Source organism: Ischnura elegans, chromosome 8, assembly GCF_921293095.1.
Source record: "Ischnura elegans chromosome 8, ioIscEleg1.1, whole genome shotgun sequence".
In the NCBI taxonomy this organism is placed as follows: domain Eukaryota; kingdom Metazoa; phylum Arthropoda; class Insecta; order Odonata; family Coenagrionidae; genus Ischnura; species Ischnura elegans.
The window spans coordinates 53,467,759-53,488,015 of NC_060253.1; the positions used below are offsets into that span (position 1 = coordinate 53,467,759).

General features: G+C 38.3%; 1 protein-coding gene across 2 annotated transcripts; it reads left to right on the plus strand.

Moving 5' to 3' along the window:
• Positions 1-9,055: 9,055 nt before the first annotated feature.
• LOC124163796 (DNA excision repair protein ERCC-8-like) lies at positions 9,056-17,750 on the plus strand. Of its 2 annotated transcripts, none has more exons than XM_046540889.1 (4): positions 9,056-9,465; positions 10,139-10,261; positions 11,836-12,026; positions 16,606-17,750. In XM_046540889.1, exons 1-4 carry the CDS (start codon positions 9,293-9,295, stop codon positions 17,283-17,285), a joined length of 1,167 nt encoding a protein of 388 aa, XP_046396845.1. In that variant the 5' UTR covers positions 9,056-9,292; the 3' UTR covers positions 17,286-17,750. The 2 variants fall into 2 exon arrangements, with proteins under 2 accessions (XP_046396845.1, XP_046396843.1); XM_046540887.1 differs by having other exon boundaries at positions 9,057-9,465; positions 16,603-17,749.
• The last annotated feature ends 2,507 nt before the right edge of the window (positions 17,751-20,257 follow it).

A 20,257-nucleotide genomic window follows, 5' to 3' on the forward strand; every position in this document is an offset into this window, starting at 1 on the left:
TCATATTCATTTCCGTAACCCAAATATCTTCATATTTCAACTTCAATAACAGCCGGTGCAGCCATATTTATTCATCCGTAAAGGACACTTTAGCCCTATAAAGTGAGCTCCGGTTGGGCACTTTACGGTAAAGTGACGATTCGGCCATTTTTCTTCTAAAGTGGCGTTTATGAAACGGAAAAAGCAGACTTTAGCCCGGCTAAAGTATACTTTAGCCTAAAGTGCCGTCTATGAATCGCACCCTTGATGCTATCGAATTTCGAGACGCTTTTGTGTTGAAGAATAAATTCTCTTTGGATGCAAAGAGCCTTTTTGTAGATAGTTATTTCAGATTTTAATCTTGTTATGTAGTACTTCTAGTCACAACGACAATTTATGAATCGATTATTAATAGTTTTTTTTCTGGAGAGCGGCGAAGTTATATGGTACGTGGATTACACGCAATATTAATGAATAACTTCAGATTGAATAATATTTTTTTAATGCGTGTCAGTATTTTCTCGGAACCCGCTGACTATTTTCTTATTGCCTGAGTAAATTAGGTATCAATTATCCTTTCATTACGGCGGCTAAACCACCGTCGCAGACAGAACCACGACTACTTCCATTCTGCCATGCTCTCTCTGGCGGTAGCACTACAATGAGTGACGTCACACGCCTGCGAACAGGCCTTCTCTCTAGGTGGCTGTGGGCCGATCCACCGCAAGGTGGTAAAGGATAGTAGCACCCCTGACGTCACGTAAAGCGATGGTGCCAAATTGCATGTTCCGGCCTGTATTAGCCATTAGGAGGCCTTAGACCATATAAGAACTAGACCCGCGATTCCCCACCCCTACCCATTAGGGCGGATCGCAAAAATCGATTTTTTTCAAATCCATCTGGCCCAGTGAAAAAAAGTTGTGGGACCGATCAAAAATAAGGCCTGAAAATTTTGAGACCTCTACGTGAACCCCTGACCCTCGCTCAAATGCGATTTAGGGGGGAAGGTCAAAATTCGAAAAATATAAAATTTTATGGTCATTTCCTATAGATTTTTCCGAGTTACTGCCCTTTTAGAGCAAAAATTTCGTGCATTTTGACGTATCTGCCATCGTTTAGCCACAAAATGCCTAATTTGAGTCCGCGCCCGCGAAGAAAATATTACAACGCCCGCGCAGCGTCGCGGATACAAGAGCTGCTAGCCGATCCCGTCCCCTCCCCGCTCGCTTCTCCCCCTCCCATGCCTCGAATGCAGCAAAATTCATCTCGCGTGTGCTGCTAGGAGGGCGTTTATCTTTGATAATATAAATCGGAAGATGGTAGAAGGTAAAAAACGGTGCGTAGTGAGACGACTTGTCCCTTATTTGGAGCCTCGTCGGCGTTAAACAAATCGATGTTAGCAACTTATAGAGAAGTGATGAAATATTTTTAGATCTGCGAACGCAGGAAAGGAGCCTGCGGTCTACGAAGCGGCCTCTCGAGTGGCTATAAAGGTGTGCGAACTATGGTGACGCGCTTCTCTTCCATTGTGAATGTGACTAAATGGATTTAGCGGTACCACAGGAAGTACTATAACTTACGGAAAATTAGAATAGACAAAAATTAGGGTTTTATTGAAGTATAAAGCTCAAACAATTTTAAAGGAACATGTTTAATTATGCGATATTTTTGCGTGTAAGTGCAAGGAGGAGCATAAGTTTCCCCCAATGAAGAAGTAGTTTGAAAGACAAGCTGACGAAAAGAAAGATGATAGCTGCTGGATTGAATCCTAAAGAAACTCGACAACTGAGGAAAAAAGGGAATAATCGGTGATCGATGAGTCAACATCGTCAATTCTTGTACGGGAAAATAGTATCAAAAATTTTCTTCATCAATTCATTCGAAGAAAATGAAATTAGCCGATTTGTATCTCTACTTTCCTCATAAAATAAACATTAAGGACTATAAACTCAAATTGGAACTTCTTCGGGGAAAATGCGTCTGCCAACTGTGATAGAGGAATATGCTAGAACCAAGCAACAGCAATGATCGTTCCCGCAACTTTAGCCGACGCAAAAGTCATAACTTCGTAAGATACATCAAAGCTAGTGTACCAGAATCACTTACGTACACAGAAAAAGATGCTACATACTGACAAATCGCTGTCGAGTTTACAAAATTATCCGAATATTAAGAAAATGTTCATCAGATTTAATACAAGCCTATACTCATCTTCACCAGTGGAAAGACTTATTTTCACTTGCTGGGTTTATCCATTTCCCTGTGAGGGGAGCTCTGTCAGACAAACTTTTTGAAAAACTTGTATTCCTCAAGGGGAATAATTCATTCATAGAGAGCAACATTTGATAATTTTTATTTTGAAAAATCTCAAATGTATATGTGTATGTTAGAATTTTTATGTTTATTTATGTGTTAGAACTTTTTAAAAGATGTCTTAGTTTCCTTACAAGTGTATTTTGTATTTTAAAAAGTATTTAAAATACTATTTTGTATTTTGTATTTCAAATACCGAAGTCCAAAGTATTTGGTATTTTGCATTTCAAATAAATTTTGTGCAGTATTTTGTATTTCAAATACTCCTCGGCCTGTATTTTGCCCAGCCCTGCCTACTGTGGATAAGAAAAGAGAGATTTCATCAAAGGGCTCCATTTTATTGGAACGAAAGACTATACTCTTGTCTAATGAAAAAAGGCAAGAGGACTTATCAATACAAGTTTAGAGGGGAATGTGTGGTGTTAATTGAAGAAACAGGGTCCCACTTTTGGAGGTTTGCTTCGCCCGTCAGAGGATTAGCAAAAGTTATAAAATTATTATTATGCGATTATCGATTCCTTTCGGAGTGAAAAGTAGATACACAAAATTAAAAAAGGAGGCATCATCCCTTTGCTATAAGCATAACTCCAACATCCCTTAAAGATTAAACTCAACTCGGGATTCCCACCGGGTTAATTTTTCCATAATGGCCAACATTTCAATCTCCGACTTGGGGCTCATCATAAGAGATAAATTTTGTTGAATCCCGAAAAGAGTTAACCCACATCATTCGTCGGGAAAGCATTAAATCCGTGTTTCATCCCTTACTGTGGTCTATTTGCTAATTGCACTATGCTGACTTGGATTTGCGACATAAACATTGGGAGGGTAATCTAGGGACCCAATTTGCGTTGCTGCAAGGATGCGTTTGGCAACAAATCCGAGATTTTTTTAATTGCAGGGTTTTAATATCGACGTAAAGGACTACACGCTGATGATATATTGGAGAGAGACTCCGGTTCCTTCGGCTATATCTGACATTAGCGCTGTGGAAATGAAAAATCTATTAGTGAACGTTCAAAATTGAAGTTAAATATTCTTTTTATTATACATGCGGACGAGATATTCGTGAAAGAATTCACCAAAACTTTGTTGACAGCAGCGAAAGACGAGGAATGACACTGATATAAGAAATATAGACTGGAAAGAAGATAATTGAGTAATTCTTTCGTGATTGTTCCTCACCGGACGATGCTGAAACATCAAATATTAGTAAGACCAACGAAAAAAGACGCACTTGGTGTGAATTTTGGTGCATTTTGGGCGTGGAAGAGGCGAGCGGGGAGGGGACGCGAGCGGCCTTCACCCAAAATCCATTTAGACACAGCTGTCGGACAATACCGGAATAGAAGTGTATATCCTAAGTTCCCACACCTTATAGCCGCTCGAGAGGCGTCTTCATAGACCGCAGGCTCCTTTCCTGCGTTCGCAGATCTAAAAATATTTCATCACTTCTCTATAAGTTGCTAACATCGATTTGTTTAACGCCGACGAGGCTCCAAATAAGGGACAAGTCGTCTCACTACGCACCGTTTTTTACCTTCTACCATCTTCCGATTTATATTATCAAAGATAAACGCCCTCCTAGCAGCACACGCGAGATGAATTTTGCTGCATTCGAGGCATGGGAGGGGGAGAAGCGAGCGGGGAGGGGACGGGATCGGCTAGCAGCTCTTGTATCCGCGACGCTGCGCGGGCGTTGTAATATTTTCTTCGCGGGCGCGGACTCAAATTAGGCATTTTGTGGCTAAACGATGGCAGATACGTCAAAATGCACGAAATTTTTGCCCTTTTTGAAATATTGGGCAGTAACTCGGAAAAATCTATAGGAAATGACCATAAAATTTTATATTTTTCGAATTTTGACCTTCCCCCCCTAAATCGCATTTGAGCGAGGGTCAGGGGTTCACGTAGAGGTCTCAAATTTTTCAGGCCTTAATTTTGATCGGTCCCACAACTTTTTTTCATTGGGCCAGATGGATTTGAAAAAAATCGATTTTTGCGATCCGCCCTACTACCCATGTCTCGCCGTGTGGCCAACATCTCCCCTCCGCTCCCTTCCTTCCCCACCCACTTTTAAAGCGGCGCACAGTGGTCTGAGATGCCCTAATCGGCGGACAAAAGTCGATTTTTCGATTGCGTCCAAACTATCCAAAAATGCTAAATATGTGAAGCTAAAACATCATTCTATTGCAAATAGATCTTTATATCTTCCTTTACTGCCCATTTTTCGAATTACAGGAGTGGTTTTTAGCGAAAGTTGTTGGAGTGTAATTTCTCAAATTTTTGACGGCTTTTTAACTTTATAAATACCATGACCAATTGCCATTTTTTGTTTTCTTTTGAGTTTATTTCAGCAAACTCACCTTTTTTATGATCCATAAACCTAATTATTAATGTCTTGAAAGCGTCCGGGGTGTCAGGTTAGCGCGCTATATTATCATATGCAAATATTGTTTTTAATTATACACAGTTAGAGATATAAAAAAACCACGCTCTACCACTGTGTTCTCATGTAATAGGATGCAAAGAAAATACTATCCTTGAAGCAATTTAGAAAGAATTATCTGCCTTTAGTTGCCTTTTTTTAATTTATAAGCCGAAATGGGTTACAGAGACGCCTGGCTATCCTAACGCCATGGCGCGCTATATCTCTCGGCAAGTCGCTTTCGCTGATAAAATCCTCCGTTTAAAGTCTCTCTATCAGACGCAATTGGTTCATTTATTAGCATTATCAGCTACATTTTATCCATGCCTAAACACTACATGATTCAGTGACCATATCAGCAACAATATAGCCTATTTGACACGGCTTGAACTAACAATTCGGCTGCCACTAGGCTTCTCCCAGTGTGCGACAACTCCAGCTATTGTTAAGATTCCTCTAATTGTTCAGTGAAAATTCAATAGTTATTTTCTGTGAACCAGTCTTCGGATATGGCACTCGTGAAAGAATATTTTTTTCAATTTACGAGAGAAGTGGGCCGTGAAGGACAGCGTTCGTTACAAGCATCTATATGAGTACATTTTAAGGTAGGTGGAAGTGATTTAATTCCGAGGTGCAACGTACTAAGTGGATTCATTAACCCATAGCTTGCGTATCATATCATTTTTGTGTCTTATTCTAAGGTCACAAGGAAGGTCGGACGTGAAATATGTCAGGAAGCTAAGAATTCAAAACTGGCTGTTTTCTTTCATTACTCGGGCGACACTGAGATGGGAAAAGAGCCGTAGAACAATAAATGTGTTTTTGCTGACGTCATGGTTGGGACGCTCATCGTCGTAGCGCATGGCTACGAATGGGGATTCACTGTATCACTGCGGTATTTTGACCATTTTCTTCGCGATTTTTCAATTAAAAGTACTAATATTTATTGCGTTATGTACGAGAAGTATTCTCTCAGCCATGGTTGGATTGGTGAACTTACAATTAATGAACAGTGGCATTTTTCGGCATTGGCAGCGTCGAAAAAATATTGTGGCAGTAAAATGAAGACAAAGCCCTTTGTAAACTTCCGCAGATTTTTTTCTTATCTCGTTAGCGATCTAGCATCATTTGGAACATCGTTATAAAAACATGGATTCTTGCACAAAAGTTGTGAACGGGGGGAATTTTAGAGAGGAAAAGGGTCATGGTGTAAAGAATTTGCCGGTCGTCCACGAAGTAACGCGGCAACGCCTTCGCATATAGTAATTTTTAAACGGTCAATTATGCGATGCAAATTGAACTGCACGCTAGCGCTACTAAAAAGGGATGTCAACAAATCAGCATTCATATTATTTAGGTAAGTAATTTAGTTATTTCATAAATGCATAATTTTTTACTTAGCAGACAGTTCTCGTGTTATATATATTTTGAGATGGTGGAAAAAGGTCTAGCGCCGGCTTTGCAAGTGACACCTACGATTTACGTACGCTACGGAAAATTCTGGGAATAAATAATACTTATTAACATATTTATAATTAGAAAGAAAGAGAGGATTGGATTAAAATAATTTTAAAAATAAATTTGCTTTATAAAAATCAATTATATTTAATATATTGAATAATTCTTATTAAATATGTTCACGTAATGTTGTGCGTATGTACTTACAGAGTTTTCAATTAAATCTTTTTAAACAATTTACGACATAATTTAATTTTTTATATTCTTGTCACAATACGTAAGAAAAGAGGATGCGGATTCAAAGATCATCTAAGAAGTGAATCTCATGTCATTAAAAAATCCAGAAGCGATTACTCTGTCAAATGTGTGAAATGTAACGGATAATTTTCTATTTTTCACGGCATTATGATATTTCGAAGCACTTGGAGACGCAAGAGCATAAAAGATATTAAAATACTGCTGCATCTTCCTCCTAAACACAGAAATTTTTAGTAAAAACAATTTATGGAGACGAAGAAAAGAAACTAGCATGAGCAGAAGGATGTCTTTCCATGCTATTTTTCATAGTCATTCCTTCAGATCTAAGGCCTGTACATCACAAGTTATCAAATCGGTCTTGTAGCGCACATGATACATAACGCCGTTCAAACAGCTGCTGTTTTGTTGCCCGCAGATGTGGAAAATATTGTCATTAAAATATATTTCTATTTCTACATTACACTGTGCGTCTTCAAATTCTGAAAGAATTTTGTAAAACTGCGGAAGTCGCATGCATAAGAAAATACTTGGTTACTGTAAAACGCGCTAGTTACCTCTTTCGTCAGCTGTAGATAGAATTTTTAAATTATACCACACCATGAATTCCTACTTTCTATATCAGGCTTAATGTCCTAGAATTGTAGAAGAGAGTTTGGAAAAAGAATCCTCAAATTATCTAGAGTTTTAAAAAAATCAATCACCTTTTTTAAAAATGCTATTGAAGTTATTGAGGGTGAAAAAATTTTGGTAATCGAAGTAGCGAATGAAGTTTAAAATATCTTAATCAAAAGCGGTCAGAAAGTCAAAGCGGTCGACTAAAATCTCTATGACCTTTGACCCCCATTATGACTTTCGGAGGTCAAAATAAATTGTTGTACGGATGAATGGACTGCGTAACCGACTTTGGCACCCTTCAAAACCTATGGTTTGACACGTTGGTTGTCATGATGGCCAGACATTTAACTCTATGACCTTAGACCCCCATTGAGACCTCGGTGGTCAAAAAATCAACAATACGGATCTATTAACTGAAAAGTCGACTTTGGCACCCTTCAAAACATATGGTTCGAAACCTGGGTGTCACGATGGCCGGACGTTTACCTCTATGGCCTTTGACCTCCATATTAACCTTGGAGGTCAATTAGTGAATAATTGCACGGGTATTTGGACAATACCAATGACATGGGTGCCCTATAAAATCCATGGATCGACACCTTTGTTGGTATGCTATTCTTTTTGCCACCCTTATGACCTTGACGGTGACCTTACTGGGTCAACGGTTGAATTTTCGTAAATGAAAGTGTTTTTCTCGGGTTTCTTGTGTCCGGAAACCCAAGAATTGACATTTTGGTCAATGAAATTCAGACATTTTTCAATCTCAATTTTTTACATTAAAACCACATAAGGCAAATTGAAATTTTTGGTTTGGACCCACATTGTGAGGTCAAAAGGTCAAAATTGTAAAATTGTGCTTAAATTCAACAAAACTTAGGACCTTTCCCCATAAGTGTGCCAATTTTCATGAATATTGCTCGATGCAAAGTTACTAAAATTACGGGTTAAAAATGACAGACGACCGTTGGGACAGTCTTAATATTAATTTTCTAGGAATGTCACCGTTAGGTTAATCTACTAGTAATAAGTAATATTTCTAAAATAATTTTTTCTTTTTACGGACCCCTCCCTTCATCCTTTGTGAGATATCGTGGGATTTTGCTCCACGCCTTCTTTCTAATCTCACGTAGGATTTTTCAAAATGCGTATTTTCAGTGAAAATACGTTAATCTAGGCTTCATTGTGTTGGGTTTATAAATAAAACGATTTGTTTAATTATTTTTATTGAAGATTACCGAGATCGCAATAAACTGGTTTTTGCGGAAAAAATTACGTGATACTTGCCAGAACCCCTTCTTTTTACCTAGAGGGGGTGAAGCCATTGTCTAGGGGGAGGAAAGCCATGGTCTAGGGGGGGAAGCCATGATCTAGGAGGGGGGGGCAAGCCATGTTGTGACATTTTAGCATGGAAAAGATGAATGAAACCAACATTATAAGTACATTATAACAGCGCTTTATAAGATTATTTCCTTGAAAAAATAGTTTTATTTCAGTTACATAACTTATACTAATACATGTCATTTTTCGTTGGTTTGAAGAAAATTTGTTGAATACTTTCGTTTCAATTCAGTACTGATTTTGCTTAAAGACTTTTGCGATTTTTGCTTCTAGGGGGACAGCTGCTCCCCCTGCCCTTCGCTGGGTACGCCCATGTTTACATATGACATTCTTAATCAATTTATTTAATACGATCGCTTCTCGCTTTATCTTGATTTATTTAGCTTTTTGCGCACAGTCAAGGCTTTAAAATGCCTTAGTTTATCGTAAAAATATATTTATTAAGTGTATAATCATTTTGCGAGCCCAATATCGTCACTTTTCAGCGACTTTGCAGCGGATGAGCGTTAAAATATCTCAAGCGCGCATACGGAATAGTCTGCAGTCCCAACCGTGACGTCACGCTCCCTCATCCCACTCACTTCCCCGCCGCGGCGCGCCGTGCGATGTTGGCCACAGCGTTCCGCTCGAATGGCAGGTCTACTTACTTAAATGGTCTGAGGCCATATCCCATAGCTGAGCTCATTACTGAGCACCTGAGTAGTTCAAAGAAGACATAGATGACGCATTCACTTGTTTTCGTTGTAACTTTTATTCTTTTTCATATGTCTTTCTTAGGGTCCTTTTAGTAACTTTTAAGATGTCTCTTATTATTTTGGTTTGGTCGCTGGGAAGAACTGGGCTACAGATTTGAAATTTGCCTTGATTTTGTTATTGTCTCGATAGCACCATAATAGGAGAACAATGCTTTCGCTCATTGATAGCGTAAGAGCTGGATTATCCTCTACTAGTGAACTGAAGAGGGCTGTTGTTACCAAAAGATCGTTCACCCTTAAAATAGTGAAAGACTGGAAGCTTAGAGATGTTCACTACGCGGCAGTTAACTGCATGGACATAGACCCAAAGGAACACAGATAGTAAGAACGCTTGTTTTATTGTTTATGCAGTTGTTGAAATTTGATTGTCTTGATTTCTTAAACGTTGATCGTTATTTTTCCTTCGGGAGTGTGTCCAAAGTCGTATTTACTTGCTAACACTGATTATAATTTTGGTGAAGATATCCTAAACGGATATTCAGTTATGTAATTCCTACCCTAATGATAAAGTAAATATCTTTTCTTTTCATCCTACAGAAATATTTCGAATTATATTACAGTGGTAGTTTGATGACGCAGCGTCGTAGTACTATACCTGCGTGTGTTAGTGTGCTTGGCTTGTTTACATGTATATCTTACTCATGAATAGGACTATGTATAAGATGTTGTAATTGGTGACGTTCAGTTACTTTCAATGGCAAGTTATGATACTCAAACGTATCCTGTAGGCATTGGAAGCCGGTGTAGGACCTAACGTGGTCAGAAAAAAAGATAACTGTAGGACCTGCTGGATGCATCAATCTAATTCTAGTATCTCCTTGATCTAAATTTGTTGTTGAAATAATACCAATATAAGGTTCTTATTCGCTATGTGTATTTCCAATGACAGAAAAGTTCATGTTTAAGGTCTCTGTTATCCTCAAAATTCAAATATTGCTATTGTTTCAATTTTTTCCGATGAAGTCATGGGAGAATGTCTTTTTTTTAACTTAAGTTTACTATCTGGAAGTGATGATGGTACGATAAGTGTCCATGATCTGCTGTACTATTCCGGTTCCTGCAGGTATTCAGCCAAATCATCATTAAAATCAGCCAAAGTCTTGCACCTAATAGAAAGGTCAGTATTCTTCCTTTAAGGTGGTCAGTTCATGAGACCAATACTTTAAAGAATCATGTGTGTAATGTAATGATTCATTTTTTCCGTGCTTACTGTAAGTTATTTAGATATATTTATTTTAAAATCTGTTTACTTTATTAGAAAAGTATAATACAACCCCTCAAGATAAGGCATGGATCAGTTTCAAAAATTCAAGATTTACATGATGTTAAAAATATGGAGAAAATTGCATAATTTTACTAGTTTCATAAGAATAAGCTTGAAAATATTATCAGAAAAGAAGCATACCTTTGTGGAGTCACACCCCTGTCATGAATTTTTAACAAAAAACTTAACTATTTATGACAAAGGTGCTTGCATCAATGGCTGTTTTGGCAAAATAATTCATTACTATTTATCATTCAATTTTATGGAAATGCCATGAATAATATGAAATAAATTTCAATATTTTTGTATTTGTAACAACAAGATTTTCTTTAAATTATGACATTTTAGAAATGTTTTGCTACATACATATGTTCAGGAGGGAAATTAAATGTCTTACTGGACATACAGGCTGTGTATTTCAAATAATAAGATTTAATTACAGTTAAAAAACTATAGCAAAGTCCATAATATGCTCCTTTACCATCAACACATTTGCAAGTTTGCCATGCCTTATATGCTCACTTGAAGTTAAAAACTAAAACATCCTTCAGAGCTTGCGTGCAAGCTTCTTTGGCTATGTCCTGGTACCCATTCACGATTGTTTTGAGGAAGAGAAAAGTCTACTGGGGCAAGATCGGGTCTGTAAGATGGCTGGGGAATTATTAAAATGCCATTTTTGTGTCCGATGCTTAGTAACCATGATCTTGGATCTTTAACTTAAATCAAGCTTTAGATGAAAAATATCTGTGGTTTATGAGGCTCGGAAAATGGTAGCTTCACTTTGAACACTATTTTCTGAAGAACTCCTCCACATATTTACATGAGGTTTCATTCAGTCAAGGAATGGACGTAAAAATTCAGGATCCAGAAAAGAACTTTATAAAGCTCTTATGATTTTGCTATATTTTTAATTTCAAGGGTTACAGAAAATTGAAATGCACCGTCAGCACTGCATTCACGATTTTTGAAGTACAAAATTTTGATTCATATGAATACCAATCGTCAAAATTCCCCTTTTTGCAAGGGGTGTTAAGTTTGTAATCGCCAGTGCTAGAAAAAGGAATTATATGAAATGCCCTTGGTATAGGTTTTGTGAAGAATATAACATTGAGAGGTAGTACAGAAGTTTTTTAATGGATGTGGTGCTCCAAGAAATAAATATTAAAGGCTCTGGATACTTGTTAGATCTATGGATCAAGCTGGAGTTGGAGTAATTTATGTAAAAAATATGTTTAAATTTGGTTTTCATTTGAGTATACATTGGAATAAATTGCTAAATTATTTATTTTCTACATGCTGCAATTTAATACTTTCCTTGTAGATTCCCTTTGATATTGTTACAATCCTCTTGCATTTCATCATCAGCTCGTTAATGATCTTGCTCTTTAATTTTGAATGCACATTTATTGACTCATTGATTTTTTCAGATCTCACGGAGAACTGCAATGTTTGCAGTGGTATCCTTTTGACTCAAGATTATTTGTCTCCACTGGATTAGATAGGAAGGTGAAACTGTGGGACAGTAATACGATGGCTCTTACCTTTGAGACAAAGTTGAATGGGATGATATTTCACCATGAAGTGAGCAAAGTTCCTTCACAGAACTACCTTGTTGCAGGTATTCGTGCATTTTATACCAGAAAGCTATTGCTATCTTGATATTCAGGTTATATGAAAATATGTTTTACTCTCAATTTTTTGGAATGTGTGTTGAGCTATAAAAGACTAAGTCCGTCTTCATCTACAAACAATAGTTCTATATATTTCTGGGATTTTTATTCTTCATTGATCAACCATATTCTGGTTGATGATTAATGGTATCAGTATTGCTTTAATTGAAACTCATGTGATAATGTTTGGTGTTATTAATTTTGATATAACATACCATTAGGTTATTCCAAATTTTGATTATTTGTTTTGCCATATTCGGGCATTACAATTTTTTCTAGCAAAATTTTATTGATAACCTTATAACTCTCAGTCCCAACTCCGTGGTATAAATAATGCATAAGGAAAAACCTCTCCCTGAACTAATCTTGTATAACTATAAAATTTAACTAATACAAAGTCTGCACTTGGGCCCCAGTTGGGGAAATAACCTCTCTAAAGCAATATTTCTCTTGCAGAAATTACAGTGGAACCTCTATCTATTTATTTCAAGGGAATTTACGAAAAAAAAGATGAATGCGGGAATGTTTGACTGTGTTGCCTATGTATCAGGGGACGTGGGATTTTTGCAAGTAATTGTAATATTCTGGAAAGAATTCATACCGTAATTTACCTGTTAATAGGAATATTTTAATTTCATGGAAACACTTTGAGCATATCATTGATTTGATAACACCTCTTTCAAATATCCTAGGGGAACATGTCACTCACAAGGGGAGACCACGAAACTTGCTCCGCCTTTTTCAATGCCGTATTTTTTATGGCCTTCGGAATGGTGAACACATCCCTGAACTAGTAGTGGTTCCGTTGAATGGGCCTTAGTTTGGTTGTAATTAGTTAATTTTCATGCGGTACTTTTCACAAGCCGCGTATAGTTCCATGATATCGCACCATTCTGCAGATGGGTCAGGTGGGGTAGTGGTTAGCATTTATGGCTACCATCCGGGGGACCTGGGTTCGAGACTTTTGTGATGGCTGTATATTTTGTTGTCTTCATTGTGATCATACGGCGTCAACTTTTTCATTAATTTTAATTGCGACAAGCATAGACATGAGGCTATTTTTTATCGTGACTACGCGTGAATTTCCAGGTACATAATGTGCTCATCCTCGACCAAGACATTGTTCCCTCAGCCTCTTCATATATTTATGATCTCAACTTATTCTTCTCACCAAATAGACACAACCGGGTATCCGCATATTCAGTCACCAACCCTAGCCAGGTACCTCCCCTACCCATTATCGCCCGTCAAGTGCAATGACCCTGCGTCCCAACTGCCTGCTCAAGCCGTTCTGGAAATCTTCTTTGTCTATCTTTCGCACACTTCTTCACACAGTTGGGCCCCTGATACCTCATTGAGGGATTAGCAAGGGTCAACTGCGGAGGGAAGGTTGTCGGGGCGGAACTCTTTGAAGGGCGCAAGAAGGTATGTCATAAAGGGGACAGGGTAGATGGAAGGACATTCTGTAGTTAGGGGCGATAAGATTTGTTTAGAAGACAGTGGGCGGGCAGTGGAGAAATCGTAATGGAGGGAAAACCCAGCCAACCATCAAATTTTTAGTCTGTATTTGAAAAATCCCCGCAGATTTTAATACATCCTCCAGTGAATAATGCTCCTTTTTTGATTCATATTTCGTTATTTTTCTCTGCACAATTCTGAATTTCTTTTTAAAAGATTTCACCCACGTAGCACTCGCTGTAAAGGAAAAAGTCGGAGAAATATGCGGATTGGCCGCCTAGAGTGCCCACTCCTGCAATGTCCTCGTCGACACTGTTTCACACCTCTGCCTCGCTTCAACGAAGCGATCGCTCACCCATTCATCAATCATTCGCAGTTTTTCGAGGCGTGTGCCTCCACTTTCTGTCTTTCTTCCATTTTTGAAGCATCCCTTTGTGTTTAAAAAACACCGAGCCTTGATTTTGTAAGGTGGCAAGGCTCCAGTTGGGGTGCTTCCTAGCCAAGTTCACGGCTTTGATTTTAACCTCCAGAGGCACCTCCTTGTACTTCACTGTCTTCGGACTCGGCTCATATTCGCTTCCCTCCGATTGTGATGCTTCAGATGACGTGATGGCCATGGTCATGCCGGAAACTCCTGGCGTTTGTTCATTGGCAAAACGAATATCTTCCGCTTTGCCTTCATCTTCTCCATCCATAAAAAGCTCATCAGTTTCAACAAATTCAAATTCATCTAGCATTTCAAGGAACCTCCCTACAGCTTCTTCTCCAATTAATTGAGATCGTTGAGAAATGAAAGAGCTGGATAAATCCCCGATGACTTGCATAGACCTTAAGGTGTTTGAAATTGACAAGAAATCGCATTAATTATTGCCGCAGATGTACCAAGAATACAAAAATCACCACAAAATTTGAGGGAGAAACCAAATATCCTGAGAAAATATCCCTTCCTCTGGGACTGTAACAATAAAGATTTATAGCACCACTCATTAATTGTAACTTGATATATGTTTTCCGAAAAAAAACCACATCAACTTCTCAGAAGCTCTGCTGCTCATATCGAGTCTCGCCAGAATGCCAAGCCTCCGTCCTATTTTGACATTTATTTCCTCACATAAAATGCTTAAATAAAGTCAGAAATGTGTCGCGTTTGGTCTTGTTCTTTTTTAAATTACGCGCACATTACTAATATTTCAATCCAACAAAGGTGTAATATCAATTGCCGAAAGTCATAGACACCTTTTGGGCTAATAGGTGATTCATGCAGCAGTTGACCTCCAGAAACTGGAAACTTAGAAGCTGGTAGGCTGAAAAAGGTCAGTGGGTGAGAAAAGGGGGGGGGGTCGCGAAATACATTTCTTTTGTTCTCGTGTAACTTGATATTTTTTTCGAAGCTAAGGTCTTCGTAATATGATCCCTGCGCGAGCTGAGACCTTTTTTTATTTCGGATAAGAGGAAAGCCTCAGAGGGGGATAACGAATCTTGGGAAATGCGCTAATGTCACTATCCCACGGTACTCATGCAGCAGTTTACCTCCAGAAATGGGGAACTTCGAAGCAGGTAGGCAGAAAAAGGTCAGTGGGTTAGAAAAGGGGGGCGTGAGGCACATCTTTATTGTTCTCGTGTAACTTGATATTTTTTTCGAAGCTAAGGTCTTAGTAATACGACCCCTGCCCGAGCGAGGACCTTTTGTTTGATTTCTGAGAAGATGAAAGCGTCAGAGTGGGTGAGGCGAATGCTGAATGGAGGGGGATAGCAGATCATGGGAAATGCGTCGATGTTACTATCCCACGGCTCTGGAGTTTCCTGGTGGGGGAAACTGGGGATTTTCGGATTTTTTCACCCGGATCATTTTAGGTTCCCCACGTCTAACTCTTTTCACCGCTCTGACCCGCGAATTTGATGTAGTTCGTCAACTTGCCTATAACGGCGCTGCATGCACTAAAAGACTAGAGTTCTGTACATTTTTCCGAGTCAACTACCAAGGACGTGCGTGCGACAGAGTACAATGCGAAATTCAAAGTATTCGAGGCGGTACTTTTCGCATAACTATTCGAGACCTCGAATATCGAATACTTTCTAGTATTCGCGGATACTATTCGCACATCTCTAATTTTAATGCATAAGTATCGAAAGAGGATTGAAGTAAGTGGTTATCCTCCCTAATGGAAGGTGTTTTTTTAATCGGATCAATCATGTGTTTTTGGTATGGCTACGAGAGGGAAATGTATTCCTCACCACTTAGGGATAGTTTTTTTTTTGTTTTTGGAGTGCATGTTAGGGACAGTTTGCAGTTCCAAACTGAAATCTGTGCACATAATGTGTAGGAACATCACTCAAGATGCTGTCATATCACCTGCTGTGGTGTGTCATGCATTCCTTTGGCCATAGCATAGAACAGTCCAATCAAAAACTTTCTGAAATTTGATTCAAAATAATAATTCCTCTAAATTTAAGCCAATCGAAGGCAAGGAGAGAGGACTGATGGAGGGGCACGGCTAAGAATTGAGGCTAGGGGGGGTTTTATGCGTAACTAATACTTGGGGGTGTGGGGGTATTGCATACCCACCAGGGTAAGCAGGAGTTGCGAGGGTTGCGGTTTCCTCCTTCAGAAAATTTTTAAGAATAATGGTCCAAAACGCTGAGTTTTACGTCTTTCTGAGGGATATTTGATTAATCCTAACACTATATTACAAGTAATGCTTATGCAATTAAGTAAAATGGATTAAACTGAAAAATTCCTTGAGCTCTGGGGAGGTTTTATCCCCCAAAACTCCCCCCTCGCTGCACCACTGGACTGATGGAATGTATGATGGACATTCTAGATATCTATTGCTGGTCAGTTTTATACATTGCTCTGTGTAGGATAATAGTTCAAGTAGAGAGCATGTGAAATAGCTTTGGTTTGATGATGTTTATTGAAAGCGTTAGAAAAAATCGTTATTGTTTTTTTGTGATCGCATTATTGGCTGTGTTTGAAGCATAATTTATGTGTATGTAACTTATGGTCATCTTTGTAATTCTTAATAAAATATATCTATTTTACTGGTCTGTACTTATTATTTTCAGCAGCTACACAAGACAAGAATGTGATACTACTGGACCTCAAATCGGGGTCCAAATCACATGAACTAAGTGGACATTCATCACACGTCCTCACCTGTCATTGGTCTCCTCGGGAGGAGGCTCTCTTGGCGACTAGCAGCAGTGATGGCCAAATTCTCTTGTGGGATATTAGGTCCGCCAAAGGATGCCTCAAGTCTTTGGATCAACATAATGGGAAAGGAGGTGCAGGGAAATTTTCACCCTCTACTGCACATGATGGCGGCGTGAATGGACTCCGTTTTACAGGAAATGGATTTTTTCTGGTGTCATTTGGTGTTGACAGTAAATTACGGGTCTGGGATGTAGTGAATGGGACAAATTTAATGGTCAATTTCGGTACTACACGTAATAATTCAGAATTTCAGGTGATCCAGATGGATGTGACAAGCTTTGACAATGAACATGACCTGGTATTTGTTCCCTGTGGTAGCTCTGTGATTGCATATGAAATTATGACTGGGGTTAAAGTAAAAGAGTTAGGTCATTCTGGTCAATTCTGGTGTTGCACCTTTGAGCCATGGTATCAGCAGCTCTTCAGTGGTGGCAGTAAGCAACCTATTTTATGTTGGGCTTCTGATATTCACCAGATGCGTAAGACACTCACTGATAAGGTTGGCAGGTCAGTCTCTAAGAACAAATTTCATTGATATTGTTATCTTTCATCAGGTGCTAGGCATGGCTGCCTTATCATTGTGGCTAAGTACAACTGGGCATTATCCTAATGTAAATTGGTTTCGTTCATGGATGGGATCTACAAGAAAGTTATCCTTCTTTTATTGGCCGTGTTTCTCTGTGGTATTGATGCAATCATTAATTCTCTCAATACTCCATCTTACTGCTTATTCCTATGGCTCAATGTTGATGCTATCTGTGTTTTTGTGGTTGTTGGGAATGACGGGGATCCTTTGGATCAGTAGCCAGTCTCATCACATGGTGTTTAAAGCTTGTTGGAAAGTAGAAACTTTTCAACTTTTAAACCCATGTCAAAACCAGTGGAATCATTGGCTACACCTGTGAGGTATGTAAAAGGTTGAACATACTACTCTACTTATTACTCTATACTTGTTACTCTAAATATCTATATATTTTATTTAATTAATAATTATTATATTTTATTTATTTAAATATGTAAATATTTATAACTTTTATATTGAAATATACATTTTTTTTAATACTTGTATTAAAAATATCATTTTTTAAATGTCTGGGGGGGGGGGGGCACGTGCCCCTGTGCTCCCCCATTATATCTCCCTTTGGGGATTGATGAGAATATATGCTAAAGAGGAAGTTGCTTGAAGAAGTGAGACAATAAAGAACAGTAATTTGAAGGAAATAAAGAGGTATTTTGGAAAACAATCGTTTGACGTTACACTACCATTAGCCATGTTTGGCCACTGGCGTTTTGTTCACACCAGACTAAGTGGAGATGGGCACTTTGCAAGTGAGTTCGCACCAACTAGGGGCAGTCTGGTCAGGTCAGCTGGTTGTGGCCAACAAGGGGGTCCCCACAATGCTCACATCTATCGTGAAGCCTATATAAAAAGGTTTAATAAAAAATGACTCGAATTACTTGGACGAAACTTTTTTTTTTGCTATTATGAAATCCTAAATTTTCATTAGCTGCTTTATTTACAGCATGCCAAGTGTAAAACGATCATATAAAAAACAAATTCAGTGAAGGTGTTGGAAGAATAAAGATAACCCTGATGCTATTTTTAAAGCATTTTGTTTTTTTTTTTTATTTTCAAAAAAATAATGTTCCTCGTAACAATGTGAAATTGGATTCCTCACAAAGTATTCTACTAATAAAATTTTGGACAATTTTTTAAAATTAATGCAATTATTTCTTAAAAGGATTACCTATTTTCGAGGTTTTCTTACATTTCAGTGCAGTTTTAGGGAGCAAATTCACTAAATAGATAATGGAAACATGTTATATTATTAAATTACGTAAGCTGTGGAATTATCATTTTTCATGATATTTTTTCTCACAATATTGCTATTTTTTTATCATCCTTTATCTAGTTTTAAGTGCTAGAATAGCGTCAAATATCAATTTCCGGGCATGCAATTTTCTAAAATTTTCCGGGGAAGGACCTCGGAATCCCCTGGTATGGAGGGCCCCCAATCATCCCAGACCGCTAGTGGCACAAACGTGCGACTACACTAAAAGAGCGGAGTGGCACGCTAGTCCCTCCCCGATCGGGCGCGACTGGCTCGTCGTGTGTCATACCTCTCTACTTTGTGTCGCAGGGAGTTCAGTTCCTAGAGAACGTATTTATTCCAATTCTTTCCAATAGGGTGGTCTCCTATTATTTTTTTATTGCCTAAATCGAAAGATTATTACTCCTGGAGTAGGGGAGACCGGGGCACGTTGGCCCGATTTTTTTACATTTTTAAATATTTTTTATTTATGCATAGTTAACTTTATGAAATTATTTCTAAATTATAGAATAGTCTTTCTAAATTTGGATGGCAATAATTAAACTTGAATACATGAGTTATAAATTTAAAAAAATAAATAAATACTGGGCATATGACAGGCGGGCCAATCTGCCCCTACATCGGGGCAAGTTGGCCCAGCGGCTGGGGCACGTTGGCCCATGTATTTTTTGATAAGCTGAACTAGTATGATTTTAGAAAATCAAAATAAAACTAATAGTTATCAAGAAATATATTTCAATATACTAAAAACCATTATACTAAAAACCATTATACTAAAAACCATTATACTAAAACAACGGGAAAGCTTTAAATTATTAGGATTTCTGGCGTGCTAATACAAACGAGTTGACTTTTGTGACTGTCCAGATACAAAGGATAAGCACAATTATTGCTCTTGAGAAATAGTTCGCGGATTTCATTGTTCACACATGTCTAATGAACACAACGTTTGCAATTTGTGCACTAAATACATTGTGCTCCAGGCTAACCGTCGAAAAAGGCACACTTTAGACACAGTGAATCTTCATCTTCCTATATCGGACGCGCGTATTTTATTTTTCATAGCTCCAGTTGACATGCGTTACATTGTGATACTATTTTACGTTCAAGAAGATGTCAGTCTTCACCACTGCGCTTACATTTTAGTAGCATCTGTGAATTTAATTGAGTCTTTGTGTCTAATCAGTTCAGATGCAACCCAACGCTCCCAAAGACGACTATAAGAAAAGGTACATCCCCACATTATTGTCGGCAAGCATGCATTGTAACCGATTTGAAACAATATTAAGTCATTTACACCTTTATGACAGCTCATTTGATGATGGAAGAGACCGTGTATTCAAAATAAGGCCATTTTTGACGAAGAAATGCATAGGACGGGGCATGTTAGCCCGGGTGGCCAACGTGCCCCGTCTTCGCTGGGCCAACCTGCCCCATCGCCATGTTTACAATAAATTCTATTCGTTACAAAACTCACTGAAGCAATTTAGATTGTATGCCACACAGAAGTTATCCTTAAACTATGACCTATAATTATAGAACTCAAGTATTGGGCCCAAATTGATCAAAACTTAAAAGCACACATTTAACCTGGGAGTAGAATTTTACTGAAACACGCGCAAGTACAATTAATCACTACAACTTGTCAAAAACTGCTCCGCCAGTCATAATGGTG